Source organism: Macaca nemestrina, chromosome 6 (assembly GCF_043159975.1).
Source record: "Macaca nemestrina isolate mMacNem1 chromosome 6, mMacNem.hap1, whole genome shotgun sequence".
Lineage (NCBI taxonomy): Eukaryota > Metazoa > Chordata > Mammalia > Primates > Cercopithecidae > Macaca > Macaca nemestrina.
The window spans coordinates 47,544,397-47,556,576 of NC_092130.1; the positions used below are offsets into that span (position 1 = coordinate 47,544,397).

A 12,180-nucleotide genomic window follows, 5' to 3' on the forward strand; every position below is an offset into this window, starting at 1 on the left:
ATTGTTCATTTCATTTACAGTGAAGTTCTGGATTCATAGAATTACAGCAGTGTAACACATAGTAAACATTTTAAAGAAAGTTGTGGCTGGACGTGGTGGCTCACGCCTGTAATCCCAGCACTTTGGGAGGCCGAAGTGGGCGGATCACCTGAGGCCAGAAGTTTGAGACCCGCCTGACCAATATGGTGAAACCCCATCTCTACTAAAAATACAAAAATTAGCCGGGCGTGGTGGCGGGCGCCTGTAGTCCCAGCTACTTGGGAGGCTGAGACAGAAGAATTGCTTGAACCTGGGAGATGGAGGTTGCAGTGAGCCGAGATCCCGCCACTGCACTCCAGCCTGGGCGACAGAGCAAGACTCCATCTAAAAAAAAAAAAAAGAAAGAAAAGAAAAAAAGAAAGTTGGTTGTCCGATTTGGATGTTTTCCTGTTGTCAATGTAAAATAAACTTTGGACATTTGTATATTTCATCTCTTTTAGTAATTCTGAACCTTCACATCATAATAGTGAAGGAGCAGATAACTCCAGGGATGATTCTAGTAGCCACAGTGGATCTGAAAGCAGCTCTGGATCTGACTCAGAGAGTGAAAGTAGTTCCAGTGACAGTGAGGCAAATGAGCCATCCCAGAGTGCATCTCCTGAGGTGAGACAGAGGGAAGGGGGTACCTCCCATAGGCCCTCTCAGGGTCCTTGGTGATGTCCATTTAAAACCTGATTCAAATATAAAAGGAGAAGGAAAGAACGTTCCATATTCTGACAAAAAGAAATTGTACTGTGTACCTTGGAGGAAACCTAGATGATTCCTTGTTGTTTGAACAAATTCGGTCTAGTTTAGGAACTGCTTGGCATATTACAGGTCACTAAAATATTGTGTACCTTTAGTTTGGTCTTTTATTTTTATAACTCAACATGGTAATTGATGTTCTGTAGTTACAAAGAACATCACGTTGTTGATAAAAAGAATCTTATGTAATGTAATTTTAGTATAGCTTGTTAAGTTGCAGTTAAAAATCTCTCTTTGTACCTACATCATTTGTTTACTTTCTAGAATTAAATATTCTGTATGGCCATTTGTAATTATACCTTTGAAATTGGATTCTTGAATAGGAATATTTGCTATTTAAAGGTCACATATCACATTAAGCTTATCTTTTTTTTTTTTTTTTTGAAGACGGAATCTTACTCTGTCACCCAGACTGGAGTGCATTGGCTCAATTTTGGCTCACTGCAACCTCTGCCTCCCGGGTTCAAGTGATTCTCCTGCCTCAGCCTCCTGAGTAGCTGCGATTACAGGCGTGTGCCACCACACCTGGCTAATTTTTGTATTTTTAGTAGAAACGGGATTTCACCATGTTGGTCAGACTGGTCTCAAACCCCTGACCTCATGATCCGCCCACCTCAGCCTCCCAAAGTGCTGGGATTACAGGTGTGAGCCACCGTGCCCGGCCGCTTATCTTCTTATTCAGATGATCAGATGATAAGAGCTAATAGTCAATACTCAGCCCTTTGCTTTGGTTCATAGAGAACCATGGCAAGTAAATGCTTTTGTTGCATTAGGCATTGTGGTTTTTCCTCTTCTTTGAGGTTGTAAAGCGGGGAGAACGCTTCACTATTGAAAAAAGCATACATGTTTCTCTGTTTTTCAGCCTGAACCCCCGCCAACAAACAAATGGCAACTTGATAATTGGCTGAATAAAGTGAACCCACATAAAGTGTCACCCGCTTCTTCAGTGGACAGTAACATCCCATCATCTCAAGGCTACAAAAAGGAAGGCCGAGAGCAGGGCACTGGGAATAGCTACACTGATACAAGTGGACCTAAAGAAACGAGTTCCGCTACTCCTGGACGAGACTCCAAAACCATCCAAAAGGGATCAGAAAGTGGGCGTGGGAGGCAGAAATCTCCTGCACAGAGTGACAGCACAACACAGAGAAGAACTGTAGGCAAAAAACAACCCAAAAAGGCTGAGAAGACAGCTGCTGAAGAGCCTCGTGGAGGCCTGAAGATAGAAAGTGAAACTCCTGTAGACTTGGCTAGCAGCATGCCCTCCAGCAGACACAAAGCAGCCACCAAAGGCTCAAGGAAACCCAATATAAAGAAGGAGTCTAAGTCTTCCCCTCGACCTACAGCAGAGAAAAAGAAATATAAATCAACAAGTAAATCTTCCCAGAAATCAAGGGAAATCATAGAAACAGATACCTCATCCTCAGATTCAGATGAAAGCGAGAGCCTTCCTCCTTCCTCACAAACTCCTAAGTACCCCGAGAGCAATAGGACTCCTGTTAAGCCCTCCTCAGTGGAGGAAGAAGATAGCTTTTTTCGGCAACGAATGTTCTCTCCTATGGAAGAGAAGGAACTTCTTTCACCCCTCAGTGAGCCTGATGACAGGTATCCACTTATTGTGAAGATTGACCTGAATCTTTTGACTAGAATACCAGGAAAGCCTTACAAAGAAACAGAGCCGCCCAAGGGGGAAAAGAAAAATGTGCCAGAAAAGCACACGAGAGAGGCTCAGAAACAAGCCTCAGAAAAAGTTTCCAACAAAGGCAAGAGGAAGCATAAGGTTTGTGAAGGGTTTTTGTTGTTTGTTTTGAAACATCAGAATCTGAAATGCGGTGGAAATCTCAGTAAGCCACAAAGTAACAAGGCAGGTCATAAACTGTGAAGGAAAATAGTGGGTAAACCCAAGGCCCACTTGAGGCTACTTATGGAACAGTCTCTTGAAGATTTCTGTGATTCTTGCCTGTGTCCTTCAGTTAAAGCAGGATAGTTGCTAATGAAATAAGAAATGAGCCAGTGCTTTTCGCTGACCGGTGTAGAGGTTAGAGAGCAGCAACTTGCAAACAGGCATTTGCAACATTCTCAACATTTTGGTTGTAGGTGTTTTTAGTTTTGGATACGTACTCCCCAGATTGTTATAATCCCTACCATTTTCTTATGTCATACACCCAGACCAAGGCACACTTTTAATAACTCATCTGCTGTGCACCTCTGTGCCCCAGCTTCTCTTCCTTAACAAAGGTCAGAACTAAAAATACTGTTGGCTCATAGCCAGCTCTCATCCCTAAATACTTCCAAGATAATTTTGGATATAGAGGCAAAATTTGTACATTTAAGGTCTGCTTTTCTTAGACTGAGGAAATATGAAAATTCACGCATGTCTATGATTGGAGGATAATAATCATACAATGAAGAGATCTGAATCACTACAAATATAGAGACTCTGTGGGAAAAACAGCCTGATCTTTTCAGCTCTAGTGAGGAATTTTCAGGAGAACGTAAAGTTTTAAGTAGTCTATATCAAAGAATACTGTAATTTCCCCTGATACATGTGTATGATCGTGAAAGACTAGAAGTTAAGTTTGAGTAGCTGAACAGATAGGTACCAGAATGGCCTTACCAAGTAAACTTGGAACACAAACACCACTCCAGTTGACGTGAGAATCACGTATATTACAGGGAGACTAGAGCACTTTCTTAAAATGGCGTGAGATATTTTCCTCTCTCCTTTTCATAAAACCACAGTGCCATGTGCAGATGATATATATTCAGACAAATTAGAATAATACCTCACTTCTTTTTTGAATCTTTAAAAATTGAAATTGTCCACATTATTTGAATTTTTAGAAAACCAATGCTTACTGCTCTCCTTACTATAGCTAATGAGTTTCCATTATCATTGTACAGGGATGTTTTGCTGAACTAGTAAGCTGTTTAGGGCCACTGGCCCCTGTAGCCCACAGCCTCAGGTTGCTAGACTTGGCTGTGGGATTTAATTCATAGAATTATGTGGAATAAGAGCTTGTGTATGATGGACTCTGCTCTTTAGGAACCTAGGATTTTTTTTATGGAATTTAAAAAGAATGGTCCTTTTGTGCTTAAAAAGTATTACTTTTTTCGTAACATTTTATTTTATTTTTCTTACTTTTAGAGACAGGGTGTTGCTCTGTCACCTAGGCTGGAGTACCATGGTATTCATAGCTCACTGTAACCTCAAACTGCTGGGTTCAAGTGATCCTCCCTCCTCAGCCTCCCGAGTAGCTAGGACTACGGGCATGCGACCCCACACCTGGCTAATTTTTTATAGAGATGGTGTCTTGCTGTGTTGCCCAAACTGGTCTCAAACTCCTGGAATCAAGCAGTCCTCCCACTCAGCCTCCCAAAGCACTGGCGTTACAGGTGTCAGCCACCACACCTGGCCCTTTTATAAGATATTCAAGCATTTAAAATATAAAGTGTCAAGGGCAATACCTGGAGATAAAGCAGGTAGTACTAAGAGAAGACCCAGTTAAGGGTAGTAAAGGATGTAGATTTCTTTTCCTCATGTTTTCATTTGTCTGTCTTTAATCATTTGTATAGGGGAACAGATTCTTTTGTTATGGTAGAATATTTGCATTCTTGTGCCCTGATATTTGAAACAAAAGGAAAACTTAGATTCACTTAGAAAAGTAACATTGGCAGTGGATGGGCCCACCACTTGTGTTTTCCATCAAAAAGTTTTTTCAGTCACTAGGCTGGGCTGTAATCAAAAGTAGGGACGACAAAAATTGTTGGCAAAGTTGTGAAAAAGTTGGAACTTTGATACGGTCCTGATGAAAATGGAAATGATACCACTGCTTTGGAACATAGTTTGGTAGTTACTGAAAAAGTTAAACATAGAGTTACCTTTTGACCTGCAATTGTACTCCTAGGTATATATCCAAGAGAAATGAAAACATATGTCCACACAAAAACTTGTACTTGAATGTTCATAGTAGCATTATTCATATTAGCCAAAAAGTGGAAACAACCCAAATGGCCATCACCTGATGAATGACTAAACAGAATGAATAAATTCTATGCAGTGAGTACTGTTCAGCCATAAATGAGAATGCAGTACTGATCCATGCTGCAACATGGATGAACCTTAAAAATGTTACACTAAATGAAAGGAGCCACAAAGACCACATATATTGAATTATACCATTTTCCTGAAATGTCTAGAATAGGCAAATCTATAAAGATGAAGTGTGATTGTCAGTGTCTGGGGGAGGAAGAGATGGGTATGGAGTGTGTTTTCAGGATAACGAACATATTTTAAAATTCATTAAGCCGGCTGCAGTGGCTCAAACCTGTAATCTCAGCACTTTGGGAGGCCGAGATGGGCGGATAATGAGGTCAGGAGATTGAGACCATCCTGGCTAACACGATGAAACCCCATCTCTACTGAAAATACAAAAAATTAGCCAGGAGGCTGAGGCAGGAGAATCACTTGAACCCGGGAGGTAGAGGTTGCAGTGAGCTGAGATCATGCCACTGCACTCCAGCCTGGGCGACAGATAAATAAATAAATAAAATTAAAATTCATTGTGGTGATGGTTGTACAACTCTGAATATACCAAATGTTATGGAATTGTGTACTTCTGAAGAGTGAATTTCATGTTATGTAAATTATATCTTAATTATAATTTCACAGATACCACCCCTCAAATCATTACATTGAAAAGATGCCATCTTAGAGACTGTAGGAAATCTGTTTCAGTCTTTGGGTTCTGTGTATCTAAAATAGGAGACCTCAGCCTTAAAACCTAATCTTTTTGAATGTTATTTAAATGAATTATTGTACTTCTCTTTTATCTTTCTGATGCTTAATCAGGGATAAACTCTTTGTGGGTAGCTAGTGCTGGAAGCTGAAGTTAGTTGAATAAAGATCAGACCATGGTTTCTATTTTTCATCTAGAATGAAGATGATAGCCGAGCCAGCGAGAGCAAGAAACCCAAAACAGAGGACAAGAATTCAGCAGGCCATAAGCCATCCAGCAACAGAGAGTACGTCCCCAAAACATGTTGCATGCTAATATTGTTAATATATGTGTATCATTTGATACTGGGTACTTTCTAACATGCTCTGAGTGTTCATTTTAGTAAGCGAGTGTTATATAAATGCACACACATAACATATGCCAAATAGTGGGAGCTTTCGCTTTTAGCTAATAGGGATGGAAAACATTTAAAATTTAATTAATTCTTCCTTTCTTCATTTTTTATTGGGGTAGGGGTGAGTATCAGGGGAGAATTAAAGTAAAGGTATGCCACTTTCTGGTTAGATGGCAAACTTACCTGTAATTTCCAAGAGACTGGTTGCCAACTTAAAAGTGGTAATCTCTTCATTCACTATTCATCATTTTGTTCATTCATTCAGCCAATATTTATTGAGTACTACTGAGTGGTAGGTCATGTTTTTGGCCCTGGATATACAACCACAGGAATAAAAACAGAAAAGATGCCTACCCTCATGGAATTTACAGTCTTATTTTGTTTTATAGAAATCATGTGTCCTAGTAATCAAATGGGGAAAAACAGATTTGTCTTGAAAGCAGACAAAGAGAAATGGAAAAATCAACTACCCCTGTATTACTTTGTGGAGAAATGAGGGCATTCGTTTGGTTTGGCAGGTCATCTAAGCAGAGTGCTGCAAAAGAAAAGGATTTGTTGCCTTCTCCTGCTGGGCCTGTTCCTTCAAAAGATCCAAAAACAGAGCATGGCTCTCGGAAGAGGACTATTAGTCAGTCTTCTTCCTTAAAGTCAAGCAGTAACAGCAAGGAGACTAGTGGCAGCAGCAGAAACAGTTCCTCTACATCCAAGCAGAAGAAGACCGAAGGGAAGACTTCCAGTAGTTCCAAGGAGGTTAAGGTAAAGTGTTGGGGGCCTGGGGCTTTTGAAAATCCCTCAACTTGCCATGTGACTTTTCCAGGGTGACACTGTGCTTTGAAATTATTGTAACATATTAATAAATACATAGGCCTATGCCTTTTACCCTCTATATGTAATAATCTTGATAAATGAATACAGTGATGTAAGACTGTGAAGGCAGTAAGTCAGCTGGTCCATTGAAATAAAAACTCCTGGGTACAGTGGCTCATACCTGTAGTCCCAGCTATTTGGGAGGCTAAAATGGAAGGATCACTTGAGGAATTTGAGTCCAACCTGGGCAACATGTTGAGACCCTGTCTATAAAAGAGCTTTAGAATTAAAAAAAAAAAAAAAAAAAAAAAAAGATAGAAACCAGTAATTGGAAAAGTTAGTTATGGAAGTTTTTAAAATAAGAACTAAATGGTTTTAGTTGCTAAGACTGAGTTCTTGTATATTGTTTGAAATAGGCTTTGAGTTTCTCAGAATTATACTTTACAAACTAGTTATGTTACGTAAAGTGACAAAGCAATCATTTGGCTTTGATTCATGAAATAGAAAAAGAAATCTTTAGCTAAGTTAGCACTGAAATTATTTCTAATTATTATTCCTAGGATACTCACAATGTAGGGGGGAGTATTCTTCACATCTATAGATGGAGATTTGGATCAAAGGAGTTTGTTCAAGGCTGTACTTTAATAGTCTCTCACCCTCAATTTGTTTACCAGGTCGTTTGCTTTCTAAACTGTTCTGATCAGAAGCAAATTTACTCAAATCAGAAAATACCTATTATTTAGTAAGCAAAGGTTTGAGAATTGAAAAATAAGACTCCTTAAAGCTCTTATATTTATTAACTGTGGTAAAATTAAAAATTTTTTAATTGAGACTATTTTAATTAACAACTTCTTAAATTTAAATACACAGAAAGCTTTTTCTCTAGCTGAACAGCCTCCTTCTGTAGTAGTTTAGTGTTAGCACAAGGTGCTTAGGACCTTGACTCTTACATTGGTCAGCTTTATTGGTCCAGTTTTCCATCTGCCTGCTGATGTTTTTTTCTCCATTTCCCATCCTTTAACTGTAGGATTTGAGGCCTCTGTGCTTGCTTCTTGAAACTTGCTATTGCTTTTTTTTTTTGCTTTTAAATAAGTGAGCTCTCCTCTTTTGGATTCTGCTATCTCATAGGTAAAAATCACTGTGTATGCTTCTATCACACATAAGAAGGGAGTTTCTTCAAGAAGTTTGTCAGCTTCTTGAAAGCAGAGATTTGTTTTGTGTCTTGTTTTGTGTTTTATCTGGTGCTTAACTTGCTGGGTAATGAGGAAATATTTGTTAGATCAAATGTAGTCATTTGGTACTCTATTGTTTTCAACAAAATATAGAATAGGGCCTTACCACTTTGATTTCAATAGCTCTTGATACTTAATAGTTATTGAAGTTAATATTTGTTAGTCTTGACCATTCCCAAGTTAGGCAGTGACATTTGAATTTTTTAGATAACAATCTAATTTAATTAGGAAATATGCTATTTTTAATACTATCAATTAAAGAAAAAAATTAGAGGCTGGGCGCGGTGGCTCAAGCCTGTAATCCCAGCACTTTGGGAGGCCGAGACGGGCGGATCACAAGGTCAGGAGATCGAGACCATCCTGGCTAACCCAGTGAAACCCCGTCTCTACTAAAAATACAAAAAATTAGCCGGGCGTGGTGGTGGGCGCCTGTAGTCCCAGCTACTTGGGAGGCTGAGGCAGGAGAATGGCGTGAACCCAGGAGGCGGAGCTTGCAGTGAGCTGAGATCGCGCCACTGCACTCCAGCCTGGGCGACAAAGCAAGACTCCATCTCAAAAAAAAAAAAAAAGAAAAATAAAAAATTAGATCTGGAAAACCAACATTACACATAGTTTTTATATAAGAAAACTGTGTTAAAATATTTGGAAACATTTTCAGAAATCCTCTGAAAAGCATATCTGAATGTAGGTCCTTATGGGTCTATTTATAAAACATAGAGGCGGCCAGGCATGGTGGCTCACGGCCTATCATTCCAACACTTTGGGAGGCTGGCTGGAGGATTGCTTGAGCCCAGGAGGTTGAAGCCACAGTGAGCCATGATTGTGCTACTGCACTCCAGCCTAGGCAACAGAGTGAGATGCTGTCTCAAACAAATAAATAAATAAAACAGAGGGAAAGCTATCCTAGTAATGTTACAGTACAACATAATATTCAGAAAGCCATTTCAAAGTACAATTATATATTTAAAAATTTTATATTTTTTATATAAATATAAAACATTGTATAATATTGGGTAAATTGTTAGGTAAAGTAAAATTATGTATTATTGGGTTTTCTAATGTTGAAACATCCATGCATTCCTGGAATAAATTCCACTTGTTTATGGTGTTTTATTATGGAAAAATGTATATTCGTTTTATTTATTAAATTCCACTTGTTTATGGTGTTTTATTATGGAAAAATGTATATTCCTTATTAAAGACAGGGCTGGATGGGAGGCAGTTGAGAGAGAGTCATAGCTCTTTCATAAAGGGCTATATTGATAGGAGGCAGAAACATATAGCCAGGTGCAGTTGTACATGCCTACGGTCCCAGCTACTCAGGAGGCTGAGGCGGGAGAATCACTTGAGCCTAGGAGTTTAAGATCAACCTGGGCAACATAGCAAGACTTCATCTCTTAAAATAAAAAAAAGACATGTGGATGAGAGGCAGAGTAAAGTTTAAGAAAGTAACTTGGCTTTTGAAGTCTGGCAATTCTGAATTTAAAACTCAAATTCCAGGAATGCCACTTAAAACCTGTTTGAACTTAGGCAAGTTACTCAACCTCCTTGAGACTGCTTTTTCATTTTATCTTAATAGCAGTACTTATTTCATAGGTTTGTTAAAGGATTAACAATAATGCTAAGTACTTAGTTAACTTAGTGCCTGCTAAGTTGTAAGCACATAATAAACATTAGATGCTGTTAATATTATTGCTGTTTTCATTGACCAGTAACTACCAATAAATTTGCTGTAAGTAGTGCTGCCATTTTCATACTAGGCTTTTGTCTTCCTTATGTTTTAATAACTGCCTTGGCCAGTGCTTGGCATGTAGTAGACTCTTATATAAATATTAGAATGAATATTTCAGTTATATAAAATGGACCCATTTTTTTTTTTAATTTACATTATGAAGTTTATAAAAGTTTTGTGACAAGGAAATTCATTATGAAAGGCAGTGAAATTTCGTTTCCTTTTTACCAGTGGCTGAAGAAATGCTATTAGTTTCATTTTTAATCTCCTTACAGTTTTCATTGTAGTTATATATTTTTTTGGTCAGGAAAAGGCTCCAAGTAGCTCCTCTAATTGTCCTCCATCTGCACCAACTCTTGATTCTTCTAAGCCTCGGAGAACAAAGCTTGTCTTTGATGACAGGTGAGATAATATGATTTTTTGTATGTGTATTTAAGAAATGATTCCAGTCAGCATATAAGAAACTCATTTTAATTTCTATCATTGGCCGGGCGCGGTGGCTCACGCTTGTAATCCCAGCACTTTGGGAGGCCCAGGCAGGCGGATCACGAGGTCAGGAGTTTGAGACCAGCCTGACCAACATGGAGAAACCCTGTCTGTACTAAAAATACAAAAATTAGCTGGGTGTGGTGGTGCGCCCCTGTAATCGCAGCTATTCAGGAGGCTGAGGCAGGAGAATTGCTTGAACCTGGGAGGCAGAGGTTGCAGTGAGCCAAGATCGCGCCACTGCACTCCTGCCTGGGTGACAGAGTGAGACTCCGTCTCAAAAAAAATAATAATAAAATAAATCTATCATTGATCAGAAGGATGTATACTTATGTATGATCTGCAGAATATTCAGGTTTCAATTTGAACAGTACCCACTAGTCCAAGTACTGTTCCTTTAGCTTAACTCCATGACTCCCATGGGGGATGTGAATGATCTGCCTTCCAGTAGAAGAATCTTACTACTGCTGATATCACTGTTAAAATGGAGGGTTTCTTAGATGAGAAAGAGCAATATTGTTTTTTCCTCTATTTTAATAAAAAGGTTATTTCTCCTACTCTCATTTTATTTATGCTTAATCTCTCAGTCAACTTGAGTAACTTAGTATTTGATACTAGGGAGCTTGATTTCTATTTTCCTAATTAGATTTGCCATGAGTTGGTCAAAACAACTTATGCTTTTAACCTGATACAAACATTTGTCAGAAAATATTGAAACAAATACTTAGTAATAGCTCATTTTCTTTGAGGACATAAAAACTGAGGGATACTAGATACTGAAATGAACTCGTATTATGAAAATATTTACTATTCTATTTATGATGAAAATTTACCTTGCAGAAATTATTCAGCAGACCATTATTTACAAGAAGCAAAAAAGCTAAAGCACAATGCAGATGCATTGGTATGTAAATATTCTCCTTACACTTATATATTTAATCAAATTAACTTAAGTAATCTTTTGATGTTTGTAGCCATAGTAGATCACTACTCATTACTTGCATTCTCTCCTTTCTTCAGTCTGATAGGTTTGAGAAAGCTGTATACTATCTTGATGCTGTGGTATCTTTCATTGAATGTGGGAATGCATTAGAGAAAAATGCTCAGGAATCCAAATCCCCATTCCCTATGTATTCAGAGACAGTGGATCTCATCAAGTAAGTGGAAAAACTTGGCAGATCATTGGCAATAACATTATTTCTCTGGTCCATCTAGGAAGGGGCTGATATATAGTAAACGGAAGAGGGTGTATAATCCTTTAATGTCCTTAGATAAAGGAAAAGTAGATACTTCAATGAGTATTTTTGCTTTTATTTAGGTTTGAAATTCTAATGTTTTAAGGACAAGTGAAATCATAAGATCAAGGTGAAGTATTCTGTTTGTCATTTGTTTGTTATTGTAACTCAACAGATACACTATGAAGCTAAAGAATTACTTGGCACCAGATGCTACAGCTGCAGATAAACGACTCACAGTACTTTGGTGAGTTTTCTGTGTTCTAGCCTCTGCTAGATGACAGGAAGTTCTATAATAAATAGTGCTGTGTGTGCTCTTCTGAATGTTTTCCTTGAATCAGCCTTCCATAATCGTGTCTTAAATCTGTTCTTGACGGGTCAAGCAGGAAGTAACTCAGAATTCCTACTGAAAAGTTTGAGTTGTCAGTCGCTGATCCATTTCCTTCTTGATGAAAGCCTTGGCTTTGTGGGACTGATGGTAGAAACGTCCATGGTCTTGAATAATCACTTTTCCACACTCTTCTTTTGGTACCCTCTCTCTCCATTCACCCATGCTTTTCCTTAGGGAGCAAGCATCTAGTTTGCTCAGAATAAAGGATGTGACTTGTTTGCTTCATCCCAGTGAGATATTATCAGTTCGATTGTTATAGGTCTTTACCTGGCACTGTATTTAACACTGGGAATGCAGCTAAGAAGAAAACTAACACAGCCCTGTTCATCATGGAGTATAGTCTAGTGTGAGAAGACAGAAATCAAACAAATCATCATACAG

The 12,180-nt window shown here is 38.5% G+C and overlaps 1 protein-coding gene across 3 annotated transcripts in view; it reads left to right on the forward strand.

The window, feature by feature from the left end:
- The window catches only part of LOC105467160 (ALF transcription elongation factor 4), an 88,558-nt gene that overhangs the window by 65,685 nt on the left and 10,693 nt on the right, over window positions 1-12,180 (forward strand). For all 3 annotated transcript variants that reach the window (XM_011716604.3, XM_011716605.3, XM_011716607.3), the window contains 8 exons: window positions 480-642; window positions 1,646-2,563; window positions 5,720-5,808; window positions 6,435-6,672; window positions 9,995-10,089; window positions 11,014-11,077; window positions 11,194-11,330; window positions 11,584-11,655. In XM_011716604.3, coding sequence (XP_011714906.1) covers window positions 480-642; window positions 1,646-2,563; window positions 5,720-5,808; window positions 6,435-6,672; window positions 9,995-10,089; window positions 11,014-11,077; window positions 11,194-11,330; window positions 11,584-11,655 — 1,776 coding nt within the window. The remainder of the gene's footprint in view (window positions 1-479; window positions 643-1,645; window positions 2,564-5,719; window positions 5,809-6,434; window positions 6,673-9,994; window positions 10,090-11,013; window positions 11,078-11,193; window positions 11,331-11,583; window positions 11,656-12,180) is intronic.